This window comes from Chelon labrosus, assembly GCF_963514085.1.
Source record: "Chelon labrosus genome assembly, chromosome: 3".
NCBI lineage: Eukaryota > Metazoa > Chordata > Actinopteri > Mugiliformes > Mugilidae > Chelon > Chelon labrosus.
Genome location: NC_140339.1, coordinates 3,478,420 through 3,490,965, shown reverse-complemented (window position 1 = coordinate 3,490,965; position 12,546 = coordinate 3,478,420). Strand labels below are relative to the sequence as shown.

Here is a 12,546-nt window from a genome sequence, read left to right as displayed (position 1 = left end):
GACTGTCTTTACCATCGTTTCTGTGCAGTCCAATCCAGACGGGAAAGTCGTGCTTGGTGAAAGCTCTGTTCTCCAGAAGTTCGGTGTTATTCCAGCAGTACTCCTTAGCCTCAGACCACGTCTTTGACTGAGGGACGAATGCGAACGAGGAGTCATAGTCTTCAGAGGGATCTTTACAGAAGAAGAAGTAATATTCTTCACAACCACTGCCGTAAAACCTTTCAAGAGATAAAGAAACCCACAGATGATTGTGTTGTGACCTGTTCACTAATTTAAATCATGCATCAGGTTTTTGACACCTGTGTACTCATCTACAATGTATAATGGCAGCGAGAGCTTAATAAGCATAACAAGAAAGAATACATGCGCAATACTGAGAAACAAAATGCAAAAGACAGAAAGCATAAGCAAATGCCAAGATGCTCAAACAGGACTATTTAACTAACAAAACCTGGATATTAAAATCACATAAACACAACTGCTTTCCTTACTGAGCAGATGCAGCTCACATTGATTTTATCGTGGTTTCTTCACAATAAGCCATCCTGTAATCGACCTGCTGAACTCTTTAACGTAAAGCAGTGACATCTGCAGCAGCTTGACTCAGGTTTGACGCAGTGTAAAGTTAGAGCAGGAATGCTGGACTTGTTCAATATCAACCAAAAAAATAGACATGGACGCTAGTGTTCCTCCAATAATCAGAATAAAAATGTCTCATGTAACCACCTCACTCAAGAGACTGATCTGATCAGAAGGAGTTTTCAGTAATCAGATGTACAGGTGGTGGTGTAAACCTTCAGTAACCATATAAACTCTTGATGTTCTGGTTTCTCTCTAGTTAGAATAAATCCATTCTCTCTGAGCATGTCTGCTCCACTTAGGGCTAACACCATGGGCCTCATGTACAAAGACTTGCGTGGATTTCCTTCTAAAACATGAAGAACAGCACAAGGTGTTGACCTGGCCTCCAAATTCACTAGATTCCAAACTGATCGAGTATCTGTGGGATGCCCGACCCCCCCACACTAACAACATTGATTGATCAGACACCACAGGACACCCTCAGAAGACCCATGTCCATTCTCTGATGAGTCACCACAAGGGAGACCTACACAATATTAGGAAGGTGGTCTTAATGTTATGTCTGATCGGTGTACAAGTTAATATGCAAATACACTATTAGAACCTTTAAGACAGCTCAAGTATAATCTCACATTACCTTTTATTGTTGTAAGAGAAGTATGCACATGTGTCATCATCATCTGGCTCATCCCACGCCCAGCCATCATGGTGGAGTCCATCAATCCAGTCCCATAAATCTTCAGTGTTGTCTTTTTGCAGAACGACCCATGCTTTATACTGACCCAAGTACACGTCGTTTATATCTGGCCACGTAGCCAAGGTGGCCAAGTCACCGTTGGAGTGCAAGCTGTTTGGACAAAAATGTAGTTTGATTTGCAAAGCGATCTCTGTGAATACAAGTCACAGATACAAATGAAACTAATAGCAGACGTTTAACTGAAGGCTGACTGAACAGAAGATATCTTAAATCAGCGTATAGCCAATGTTATCGGGCTCAGTCACACTCACTATATTTTCACTCAAGCTGGACTCGTAGAGTTTCCTGAAGACGTTTCATCCAAGTAGCTTCTTCAGTTGGGGTTTTCATAGGAGCATCTGTGGGTGCTGACAACCTGAAACTAACATGACGAGGGTCTGTTAACGACCACACACCTGCATTTAAAGGATGTTGTTCAGATTAACCAAAGCGGCATCTCCCTTTTTTTCACAATAAGTAGTTCTGTAACAACATATTAATGGGCAGAAACTCTCCACACTCAAAGAGAAGGAACAAAAGCACACACTTGGAACAGGTGGATATCCAAACTTTCAGAACGGACAGTGAGGAAGAGAACTGTAAAAGGGGAGACCTTGCCATCCTCTAAGGGCTGGAGTATCAGAGAAACTTGCATCCCCAGACAAAAATACAGGAAATGTAGTTTATGTAGTTCCATGCGGTGAGGAGTAAGCAAAGCAACCTATTCACAAATGCATGACTCAACACAGGAGAGCCAGCTCCTCAGATTAGGATTCAGGAGGACAAAGGACACTGCTCCACATTTACTCCAGAGAAGACAAATGGTTCGAAAGAGGAGTGAAAGAAGCCCTATCTGTCAAAGATGAAAACAGTCTGAACATGAAGAGGTTTCACACCTGTTCAAACCTTGAGACATGGAACCTCTGCACATCAATAAGTTATTCTGCAGGGGACAGAGAGGTACTGAGTTTGAAGATAAGCTGAGCTGCCAGAAGAATATCACAGGAACTTGTGTATTTACTAAAGAACGTGTGCGTTCTGTTTAAATTATTTTCAACAACAACTGTTTCAGAGCACGGAAATCTGCAGAATAGAGAAAAGTATGAACCTGCAGTTTGTGAAAAGCTAAGTATCTGGTCATTAACAGACACCAACAACCACAGATGTTCCTATTTAAACCCAAACTCACCACCAGTGTTTTAGAACTGAAGCCTTGGATGAAATGTCTTCAAGAAACTCTACAAGTCTTTGTTTCAGCATGTTTTTTTTTCTTGAGATACTCCACACTCAGGGTGTGACTGGAGGTAAAATTTCTTTTTCAAATCAAATCAAGCTTCATTGTCGTTTTGACAAAGTGCAAGGTGCAACCCTAACCCTAACCCCAACCCTACCCTTCCCAGGTCTGTTCTTAAATAAAAACGTAAACTCCACACCAGTCAGTGAGAACTGACAGCTCACCCCCCGAACGTGGAGCGATTATGGTCATTAACAAAACCTCAGAGAACCACTACTTCTGAACGAAGACGACCCACCCAGGTTATTATGAACAACATCCTCTTACTGGAGGCGAGTGTTTTGTTGTTAACAGACTCTTTTCGTGTTAGTTTCAGGTAGACAACACCCACAGATGTTCCAAATGAAAAAAAAAAACAAAACTAAACTCCCACCAGTCTTTTAAAAGAGAAGAAACCACTTGGATGAAACGTCTTCAAGAAAATCTGCAAGTCCAGTTACCTTTGTTTTAGACATACCATAACCTGGATGACTGAATTTTCAGGATGTTATATCAGCTAGTTTCCCACTTTGCACTGCTTTTAATCAGGCATTCATATTCAACAGGGGATGACTCCCACTAAACATTCATTTACCCCTTGCAGTAGTTTCGGGCGTCCTCCCAGGTCAAAAAAGTGTCGACGTAAGTGTAAAATCTTGACACTCCTAACCCCAGGATGGACGAAGTACCGCTGAGGACGAGGAGGAGCTGCAGCAGTGGTCCAGACGTGCTGCTCTTCGTCATCTTCATCAAAAATCTGTTGTACAAAAAAACTTTGAGGTCCATTCAATTCACCAATGACTTTGTTTGTCCCGTTAAGTGTAGTCGCCTCTCCGTAATGATGAACAGTGCTCAATGAGCCTCAGGTTCCCAGGTGACGTCTCTTAACTTGAGACTTCTGCATGTCATTACAATTGTTTGACTAGCAGACACGCTTAAGTCAACTATCAGCTGCATCTCCAGAAATCATTTGACTGTAGACAAATGAACATTTACATGCAGGCAGGGAGAAATAATAGCAAAACTAGTTCATCCATACGCTGTTCGGGTCAGAGCACTAAACATCCGTATCATAAACCGTCCTGACTGAAGTAAGAAAAACACGTGATCAGAGAATAGACACTAGTATTCCTCTGATAATCAGAACTAAAATGTCTCATGCAACCACCTCAATCAGAACAATCTGATCAGATGTAGAGGTGGTGGTGTAAACCTTTACCAACTCACGTAAACTCAAGATGTTGCTTGAGTCACTTGTGAAGACGTTTCACCCAAGTCGCTTCTTCTGTTCTTAAGGACTGGTGGGGAGTTGGAGTTTAAATAAGAAGCTCCGTGAGTGCAGCCCATCAGAAAGTAGGATAGTCAGACTAGCATAGGGTCTGTTAACAACTAGATACTTACTTTTAGTTAAAATGATGAAAACCCGCAAATGTTTCTATTTAAACCCCAACTCCCCATCAGTCTTTTAGAACAGAAGAAGCTACTTGGATGAAACGTCTTCAAGAAACTCTACGAGTCCAGTTGTCCTCGTTTCAGCTTGTTTTTTGGGTACAACATGGCCTGGATGACAGAGAAACCTTCCCAGTTTCGAATTGCGTGTTAGCAAAAGTGTCTTATCATATGATGAGGTGAATTTAAAGGCTTCCCTTCAAGTGCACCCAATGCAGAGCTGTACGGCCCGGGACAGTTGCAGAAATGTATTAAAACATCCACAGCAGTCGTTGGTACCGTGGTCCATCCCATATCTGATGTGTTAGAAAGCAAGACTAGCTAGCTTATACATCTAACACACACAGTATTCAACAAAGCAAACTGTTTACATGAACAAGACAGACAGTCCAGTAATAAAACTCACGTCCACTGAGGGAGGAGGTCGGGGTGGATGGAAGGATTATGAAACACTGGACAAAAGGGACAACCATGTGTTTCCTCATTAGCTTTTTTCATATCTTTATTAATGACTACTAAGGGTTCAGTTCATTTTAGCCCAAAATCCTGAAACCAAATTGTTTTTGTGCCCAAACTTTTACATAGCTCTATCCTGTAATGTAACGGGATGATTTATTTTTCCATTTGCAATTATCTTTAAAAACTTTCAAACTTCATCTGTAGATAATGTTCTCCAGGGCACAAACTAAAATTAAGATGTGGTTTATATTGGAGGACCTGGTGCAGCAATAATGAATAAATTCAACCAGAAAATCTTAACTGCACATATTTTTTTTTATTAACACATATTAAATCAACTAATATCATCATATACAGTAGATCTTTTTTGCAATAAAGTAAATCAAAATTGCCTTTTAGGGATCATTATATACACTCACAGAACATACTGTGCAATCATAAATAACACAGAACATCACAGAACAAGTTTTCTGCGTATTGGCTTTTATTATGCACCGGTGTAGGGTTTGTAACTGCAATCAATTTGCAAGTAAACTCCGAATTATATCTGAAAAGAAAACAAAGCAGTCGTCAGCAGTCAGCATCAACCTCAGCAGCTCATTCCTTCAGTGATCTGGTGTAGGAACCCATTTACCCGGGTGGGACATGCTCCCCTCCAGCTGCCTCAGGGATTCTCCCGTCAACATGTGGATCTCGTCCTTCAGCCGACGATGGCCGTCCAGAGTCAGGTGCCAGAAACACGACTTCCTCTTGCCGTCTCTGCACAGCTGGTTGCAGGTTTTGCGGAAGCTGTTGTTGAAGCAGAGGTTGTGTCGGATGGTGTTCTTCCAGCCATCTGGAGCCGTCTGAAAGAAGGGGAAGTGCTCTCTGAGAAAGGAGAAGAAATGCTTTGACAGTCAGAGAGTGCATAGAAGCTGCTGTTTGACTAAACTAATGAATCCTGACCTGGTGAAGTTGTAAATCTGCTGAACCTTCAGGCTCCCGGTATGACTGTTCTTGAGCGCCAAGGAGATGAGGATGCAGTAGTTAACTGGAGGACGAGGCCAGCATCCTGGCTTCAGGGTCTTATTGTCCTGGAAGAAGAAACACACATAAAAAAACCAACTCATGATACCTAGAGAGAACACAACACTTCACCTCAAACTGACAGGGAATCATAGGAATTAAAGCGTCAAGGAGTAGTAGGAGAAGAAAGAGAACAAGAAGGTGGAGGAGGTTGAGCAGAAGGAGGTGAAGAACAAGGACAAAGAAGAAAAGTAGGAGAAGAAAGAAGGAGAGGAGGAGCAGAATGAGACGGTGGGGGATGAGTAGAAGAAGAAAAGAGGAGAAAGAGAAAATGAGGAGGACGAGGAGGATGTGAAGAACATGGAAGAAGAAAAAAAATAGGACAAAGGAAATGATACTGGAGGAGGAGGAAAAACGAAGGATGAGGAGGTGGACAAGGATGCCGAGAAGAAGAACAAAGAAGAAGAAGAAGAAAAAGATAAGGTGATAAAGAAAATGATGCTGAAGAAGGAGGAGGAGAAATGGAGGTAAATGATGAAGAGGAGGAGAAAGAGAAGAGTGAGTAGAAACATGAAGAGGAAGGGGAGAAGGTGGAGGTGGAGGAGAAGAAAGATCAGTCTGTTCTGATTGAGGTCTTTACACAAGACGTTGTTATTAGAGGAACACTAGCGTACGTCTTAACATAATCAACTTCTTACAACAAACCCTGATGGCAAGAAAAAGATAAAATTAAACGTAGTCCTGTTAAATGACACAAACTTCTCTGAACTTCTGAGATGACTTCATGAGGAGCTCCACACTTCTACCTCAGTGAACATCATTCAAAGCCCAGACCTCACCTTGACCTTCACGGTCCTCCCCTTGCGTCTGTTCTTGGCCGGTCGACACGAGGCGTCTTCGGTCTTGATCTAAAGGTCAGACACAACGAGTTCACGTTCAGCCTTAGATGATCTAATCCTGCATTAGCGTTCAAGACATCTTTTTTTGACATGAACACATTTATTCAAATCCTATTTGCATGTAGCCCGTCTACTCTCTTTATCCGCACCTTAACCATCTCCGGTCTTAATCCCTTCACTTCAGCAAACAAATAACCAGTGTTTAACGTTTTTCCGGAGTCCTTCTCTATGAACTCCTATGTACAATATCCATATATGTCATTTTACATTTTAATTTTTAAATGAAAATGCTGCTTAACCTTCCTATTGTCCTCTGGGTCAAATTTAACCGTCTTTATATCACACAGTTTGATATAAATATGGTCTACTGCCCATGAATCCTGCGAAGAAGTGTCTAGTATTTGGTAATTAGTTAAAAAAAAAGAAGTTTGCTTAAAATGTATTTTAGTCAAAGAGACCAGGGGCCTCATGTACAAAGACTTGCGTGGATTTCCTACTAAAACGTGGAGCACGCTCAGATCCAGAAGCACATTTCCTTTGTACATGCCAATCAACATGGAATTGAGCGCACATGTTGTACCCGACACCTCCCTGTCCACGCCCTCATTTAAATATGCAAATTATATTTAAATTGACTCTGACATTTCCCTCTCTGCACGTACAAAAAAATGAAAACATAAGAATGAGTAAGACGGGAAAAAAGAAGAACTTAACAGAAAGTGAATTGGAGACGCTGCTCACTGGAGTGGAGGCAAAAAAAGTCCTCTTTGGCAGCTGTCCTCCACGTGCCACAATGTTGGTTAATTGCATTTGTGCATCACATGATCTGAACATTGATCGAATGAAAATGTTTCATCATGCGATGGCGCTTTTATAGCAGTGTGAGGTCGATAGCTCCGATTCCATTCAGTTTTTGTGCTTCCCTTTGTACATGAGGCCCCAGGTGAGGACAAAAGTCGCATGGTCGACAGGAAGACGGTTAACCCTTAAAGGGGACCTTATTTCTGGCATAAAAAAAAACTCCAGACTCAACGGGGAATAGCACTAGCATACGATAACAAAATATTGGTGAAATTAACGAGTTTCGCAGCAGATAATGCGTTATTCAGAGGCTGCGTTTCGGTACCCCAGTCACTCCCACTATATGGATATACGCTGATCTAAATATCATCCGAATGACTCCAAATGACACCAAAGTTATATGGGTGAAAAAACTATCGTATTTTATGTCAGAAATAAGGTCCAGGTTGTAAAAAAACAGTAGTTCCCCTTTAATGAAACAACTTTTAAACCACATTTATGATAACACATTAAGAATTGTATTTGACCACATCCGTTTTAACAGCCCATTTATTTATTTATTTTTATCTTAAACAACCATGTTTTCCTTAATATACCCTTTTTGTTACCCCTGGTAGTTAAAGGTGTCCACCCGATATCAAGTGTGTGATCTGTTGATGGATCTTTTATCTGCATTAGTAAATAAAAACCAAGTTCAGATAGTGGTTGGATCTCAGTCAGGTGTAAATGATCTCCAACTGAGACCACATTTCACGCGAGACCTCCATATTTCTTGGCCACATCAAGCCAAGAAACATTGACCATAATCGTCTAAGCTGAGACAATGAATCATGTTATCATCACGTAGTCTTTAGTCAATTACGCCTATTACTGCTGTCCCTGCTCGTTGTGGGATTGTGGAAGCAAGAGGCCAAAACAAGTTTTTGTTCCGTTGGGGCTAAGAGTCAGGAAACTACAGAGGGATTTTATTTCCCAAGTGAATGCCTTAGGATACCCCAAAAAGAGTCTGGTGATTTGTTTAAACCGATAACTGACAAAGAAACACGAACACCTTTGACTGAAAAGGTTTTTTGGTTGAAAACATGTTTACCTAGGTCAGTGCAGCAGTTGCGATAACAAGAAATTTCAAACCTACAGACGTCTTGCTTAGTTCCTTTCCTGCGTTCTGCCGTCTCTCCATTCATGAAGTCATGCAAATATGGATTTTACAAGACTGTGGCGCCGACAGCTATTCCGTTTGTCACCTTGTTTGTATTTCCTCTTTAGTCTGTATCACTTTCTGCGGTAGTCTCCAACATGCTTTTTGGTTTCAGTATTTATTTACGTAATAAACAGCCTCGGTATTATTTGCAGTGACTCCAGCCAACATACACAAGGCTGAGGGTCCCATTAAATTCATCACGCAGCCTCAAAGTTAATTTCCGTGCTGAGATCCAGTCCTAATGTGAACCCGAAACAACCCGTTAAACCCGTCAACAGATGCAGGCTGCCTACTAAATCCAGAAACAAAAAGGACACCGAGCTGCAGAACATTAATGTCACAATGAGTATGAATGAAAACATGCCGCTTACCAGATACTCGGTGGAAGAGGAAACCGAGGGCAGGATTTCCTCCTGCAGTGCATCATCATTGGCCGCAAACATGTGAAGCTGTGCTGCAGTCGGAGGTTTGATCCCTGCAGGCCCCAGTAAAGGTGTTTGGAATTCCTCAGCAAGTTCAGCCTGCGCATAATTCGCATCTTCTCTGTACTGGATCGGGCAGGCGATGTTGGGATTGACCCACAGCCATAGGTTTGGTTTAACAAAGGTGTCTGGTGGATGGAAAAAACCAACATATGACACTGAAAACAGCAGGAGGCTGCAGTTATTCCAGAATTCAGTAATACACAGGATAATATGTTACAATCCCTTGTGCCAAGATCCCAGGCAAAACACATTTAGAGGCCCTGTTCAACTAAGAAAACCCTACCAAACCTACGGTCATGTAATATGACAATTAACCTATAATCTACATAAACTAAGTAAGAGCTGCTGACTTGTAAGCCCATTGAGCAGCAGAGGATACTTCAAACATTGTAAAACATAAACTAACTAAACGCTGCTGGCTTGTATGGCCCGCTCAGCAGCTAACCATAGCTACCAAGCAACATGAAGACATCAGGAACCTGGCCTAAACAACAGCAGTACGCAGCATGTCATTGGGGTTTTCAAGTGGGAACCTCCTTTCACCGATGTTTCGTTAAGTTAGGCCCACGACACCTCGAGAAGGCTTAACAGTGACTTCCAGCGTCCTGGAGTCACCCCCCTCCACACCGCCACTGCACAACCCTGTTTTCCTCACCATTCGATGTCTATCAGCAACTAATATAGCAACTAATAACCACGAGCCAAACAAACAAATCTACCATGATTTGCCCCGTTGATGCGGGCTGAAACACGTAACGAACAAACAAATCTAGTAACAAACAAACAAATCTACCGTGGCCTACATGCGGCCATCCTTACCTTTAGCTAGTTCCTCAGCTAGCATGCTTCCTACGTACTCATAACCAGTCAAGAAAAGAATATTGAACCAGTTAGTCAAACCCTTGAGTTCAGTTCAGACGTACCTGATGTTTTATCGTACCAAATGAATTCGTCTTTTCTTCTGGAGGCTCTAGCGGAAGGCCTCTGGACGACGTACTGATCACTCACTTTGTCATCTGTCATCAATGATAAGACACACTGATCAGAGAGTTTACATGGACGCTAAAAATAAAATGATCTGATGAGATATGTGGGCACGTGGACCGCAAACGCAGACTGCAGATTGGATCACCAGGACTCCACTCCCCTCTCTGCAGCATAGCATAGAGTCATTGTTTTCAGGACATAGTTTACATTCCAATTTGCATCTATAAGCATAGAGTCCACAGGACAGCTGTGGACTTTATGCACCAAGGACCCCACCCACCCCCAACATGAACTGCTCACACTCCTACCCTCAGGATGGAGGTACAGGAGTGTGAAATGTAGAACCCCTGAGACTCCTAAACAGCTGACAGGAGTCTGGAATCATGGACTAAAATCACAGACTTCATGCCATATAAAGCACTGTTCACTTTTCAGCTTCTGTTTACATTTTTCAGGACATCACAACAGAACTTCATTTCAATACGTGGAGCTGCTGGAAAGAGAACACAGAAGAAGTTATTCCCCAACTAACCAGGATGTTTTCAACGCTGCTGTCCACATTGATTCCGGTTTTTCCACCAAGTATGGTGGCTGAGAGAGCTCATTCACAGGGTCACATTAAGATCTGATGTTTTCCTGCACTTGCCATTTAATTCTTTGAAAATGATAGTTTACATGGACGGTGTTTCTTCAAACATAAAATCATCTGATCAGATAAATCTGTTTACATCAAAACATCAGTACCTCTAGAACTTTACTGACAACGTAAAGGAGAACCCTGAACTGATTCAGTAGAAGAAGTTGAAGAACCAAGATGACATCTTCAATTACTTGTTTTTCTACCTCCATGTTTCTGTCCATTCTGGAAACTCCTCACCTGATGTTTACTCCACGTGGAGCAGACATGCTCAGAGAGAATGGATTTATTCCAAGAACCAAGAGAGAAACCAGCACATCAGGAATTTACATGGTTGGTAAAGGTTTACTCCACCACCTCTACCTCCGATTACTGAAAACTCCTTCTGATCATATCTTCATCACCTTTTGTTGATACTGAACAAGTCCACCATTCCTGCTCTTAGCTTTACACAGCGTCAAACCTGAGTTAAGCTGCTGAAGATGACTTCACGTTAAAGAATTCAGCAGATTGATTACAGGAAGGATTATTGTGAAGAAGCCACGATAAAATCAATGTGAGCTGCATCTGCTCAGTAAGGAAAGCAGTTGCGCTTATGTGATTTTAATATCCAGGTTTTGTTAGTTAAATAGTCCTGTATGAGCATCTTGGTATTTGCTTATGCTTTCTGTCTTTTGCATTTCGTTTCTCGGTGCATATTGGCTTCAGGATGCAAGGAACATCCTCTTGCTGTTGCCACTGGTGCATGCTTGGTCTTCAACAATGTTCAGGTGGTCGTAGGTAGAAAACTTAAACAGATAGATATGAAGCAGCCGGTACTGATGCGGATTACGAAGCCAGAAAGATTGGATTTACTCCAACCAGAGAGAAACCAGCAGATATATGGGTATTAGGAGATCACATTATCAAAGGTTTACACTAGATCAGTCTGTTTTGATTGAGGTGGTTACATGAGACAGTTTTATTCTGATCGGAGGAATATTATCATCATTTTGTGTTGTTTTTGTGGTTCGAACTAAAAGACGATCATTATTTAGATGCATTAAAGACCAAACTCTACAGAAAGAATTAGGAAAAACCGTCACCGTGGTAAAACTGGTCAGTGGTGGTCGCCAGTTTCAGCTCCTTGTCCATGTCCCAGTCGGTCAGACCTACGGAGCAGTGCAGGTCAAAGAGCCAGGCTTTGGTCCGAAGCTGTAAGGTCATGTCTGGGTGTGTGTTTCAGAGGTTTGATCTCTGAGGAGAGGAGCAGGAAAACTGAAGGCATGAAGGCTGATGATACAACAGCTGGACCTGTGAAGACTGATTGGACTCAATCAACTAAAAGAGTGCAGCCTGTGACAAAGGGACGGGGCTGCAGTCGGCTGTAGTTTCAGACCGTGGATGTATTGTAAGGCTGCGTTTAGACTGCAGACGGATCTGATTCAAATCTGATTCCTTCTCATATCCGTATATTTTTAGGGCTGACTGTTCACACTGCCTTTAGCAAGTGTCCAAATCGGATATGGTTCTGTTCAGACTGGGCCACATTCTTCACCGGTCTGATAGGTTGCTGTAGCAACGAGCGGAAGCGTCATTCAGCACGTGTATTTGTCAGACATCATATAATTGCGACAGCGACAAGCAAAACAACAACAAACAACACGATGGATGTACGTCACGTCAGTGTAAAGATTTATAAGGCATGCAGTTTCTTCCTCTGTCCAAGGCGAATTGTTTTCAAAGTCCTCCTCCATTGTGATAGCTGTAATATCACTGTCCGTGGCCGTAACGTGGCTCCTCCACAACGGAAATAGGCACGCGGTCTGGCGCATTGGTTCTGGCCTGGCGTCGCGTAAGTGACGTCACGGACAGTCAAAACCCATCTGAGTGTTGGGAGCTGTTCAGACTGAGACGCATCTGTCCATATCCGATACGAATGCGATATGAAACTACCTCTGGATGTGGTTTGCAACCGTTTGGCAAAAATCGGATTTCATGTGATCTGTCACTGTTCAGACTTCAAAATCGAGATCCGATTCAAATCTGAATG

General features: G+C 42.3%; 1 protein-coding gene across 2 annotated transcripts; it reads right to left on the bottom strand.

Annotated features, from left to right (window-relative positions):
• Positions 1–4,797: 4,797 nt before the first annotated feature.
• On the bottom strand, positions 4,798–11,884 carry foxr1 (forkhead box R1). Of its 2 annotated transcripts, none has more exons than XR_014698991.1 (7): positions 11,600–11,884; positions 9,814–9,906; positions 8,777–9,015; positions 6,344–6,412; positions 5,445–5,572; positions 5,134–5,344; positions 4,798–5,046 (listed from the first exon to the last, which is right to left on the bottom strand). XR_014698991.1 is itself a non-coding variant. In XM_084542002.1 (7 exons), the coding sequence occupies exons 1-7, from the start codon at positions 11,718–11,720 to the stop codon at positions 5,018–5,020; spliced, it is 912 nt and encodes a 303-aa protein (XP_084398128.1). In that variant the 5' UTR covers positions 11,721–11,873; the 3' UTR covers positions 4,798–5,017. The 2 variants fall into 2 exon arrangements, 1 of the variants encoding a protein (XP_084398128.1); XM_084542002.1 differs by having other exon boundaries at positions 5,134–5,366; positions 11,600–11,873.
• Positions 11,885–12,546: the final 662 nt, after the last annotated feature.

What these genes read in the sequence shown, in the direction of transcription:
- foxr1 (XM_084542002.1), bottom strand. Translation starts at nt 11,720, where the DNA reads ATGACCTTACAGCTTCGGACCAAAGCCTGGCTCTTTGACCTGCACTGC. An exon ending in TTGGTACGATAAAACATCAG is followed by an intron (nt 9,016 to 9,813) that starts GTACGTCTGAAC and finishes TCCATCCACCAG; the next exon opens with ACACCTTTGTTAAACCAAAC. An exon ending in CCTCTTCCACCGAGTATCTG is followed by an intron (nt 6,413 to 8,776) that starts GTAAGCGGCATG and finishes TCTGACCTTTAG; the next exon opens with ATCAAGACCGAAGACGCCTC.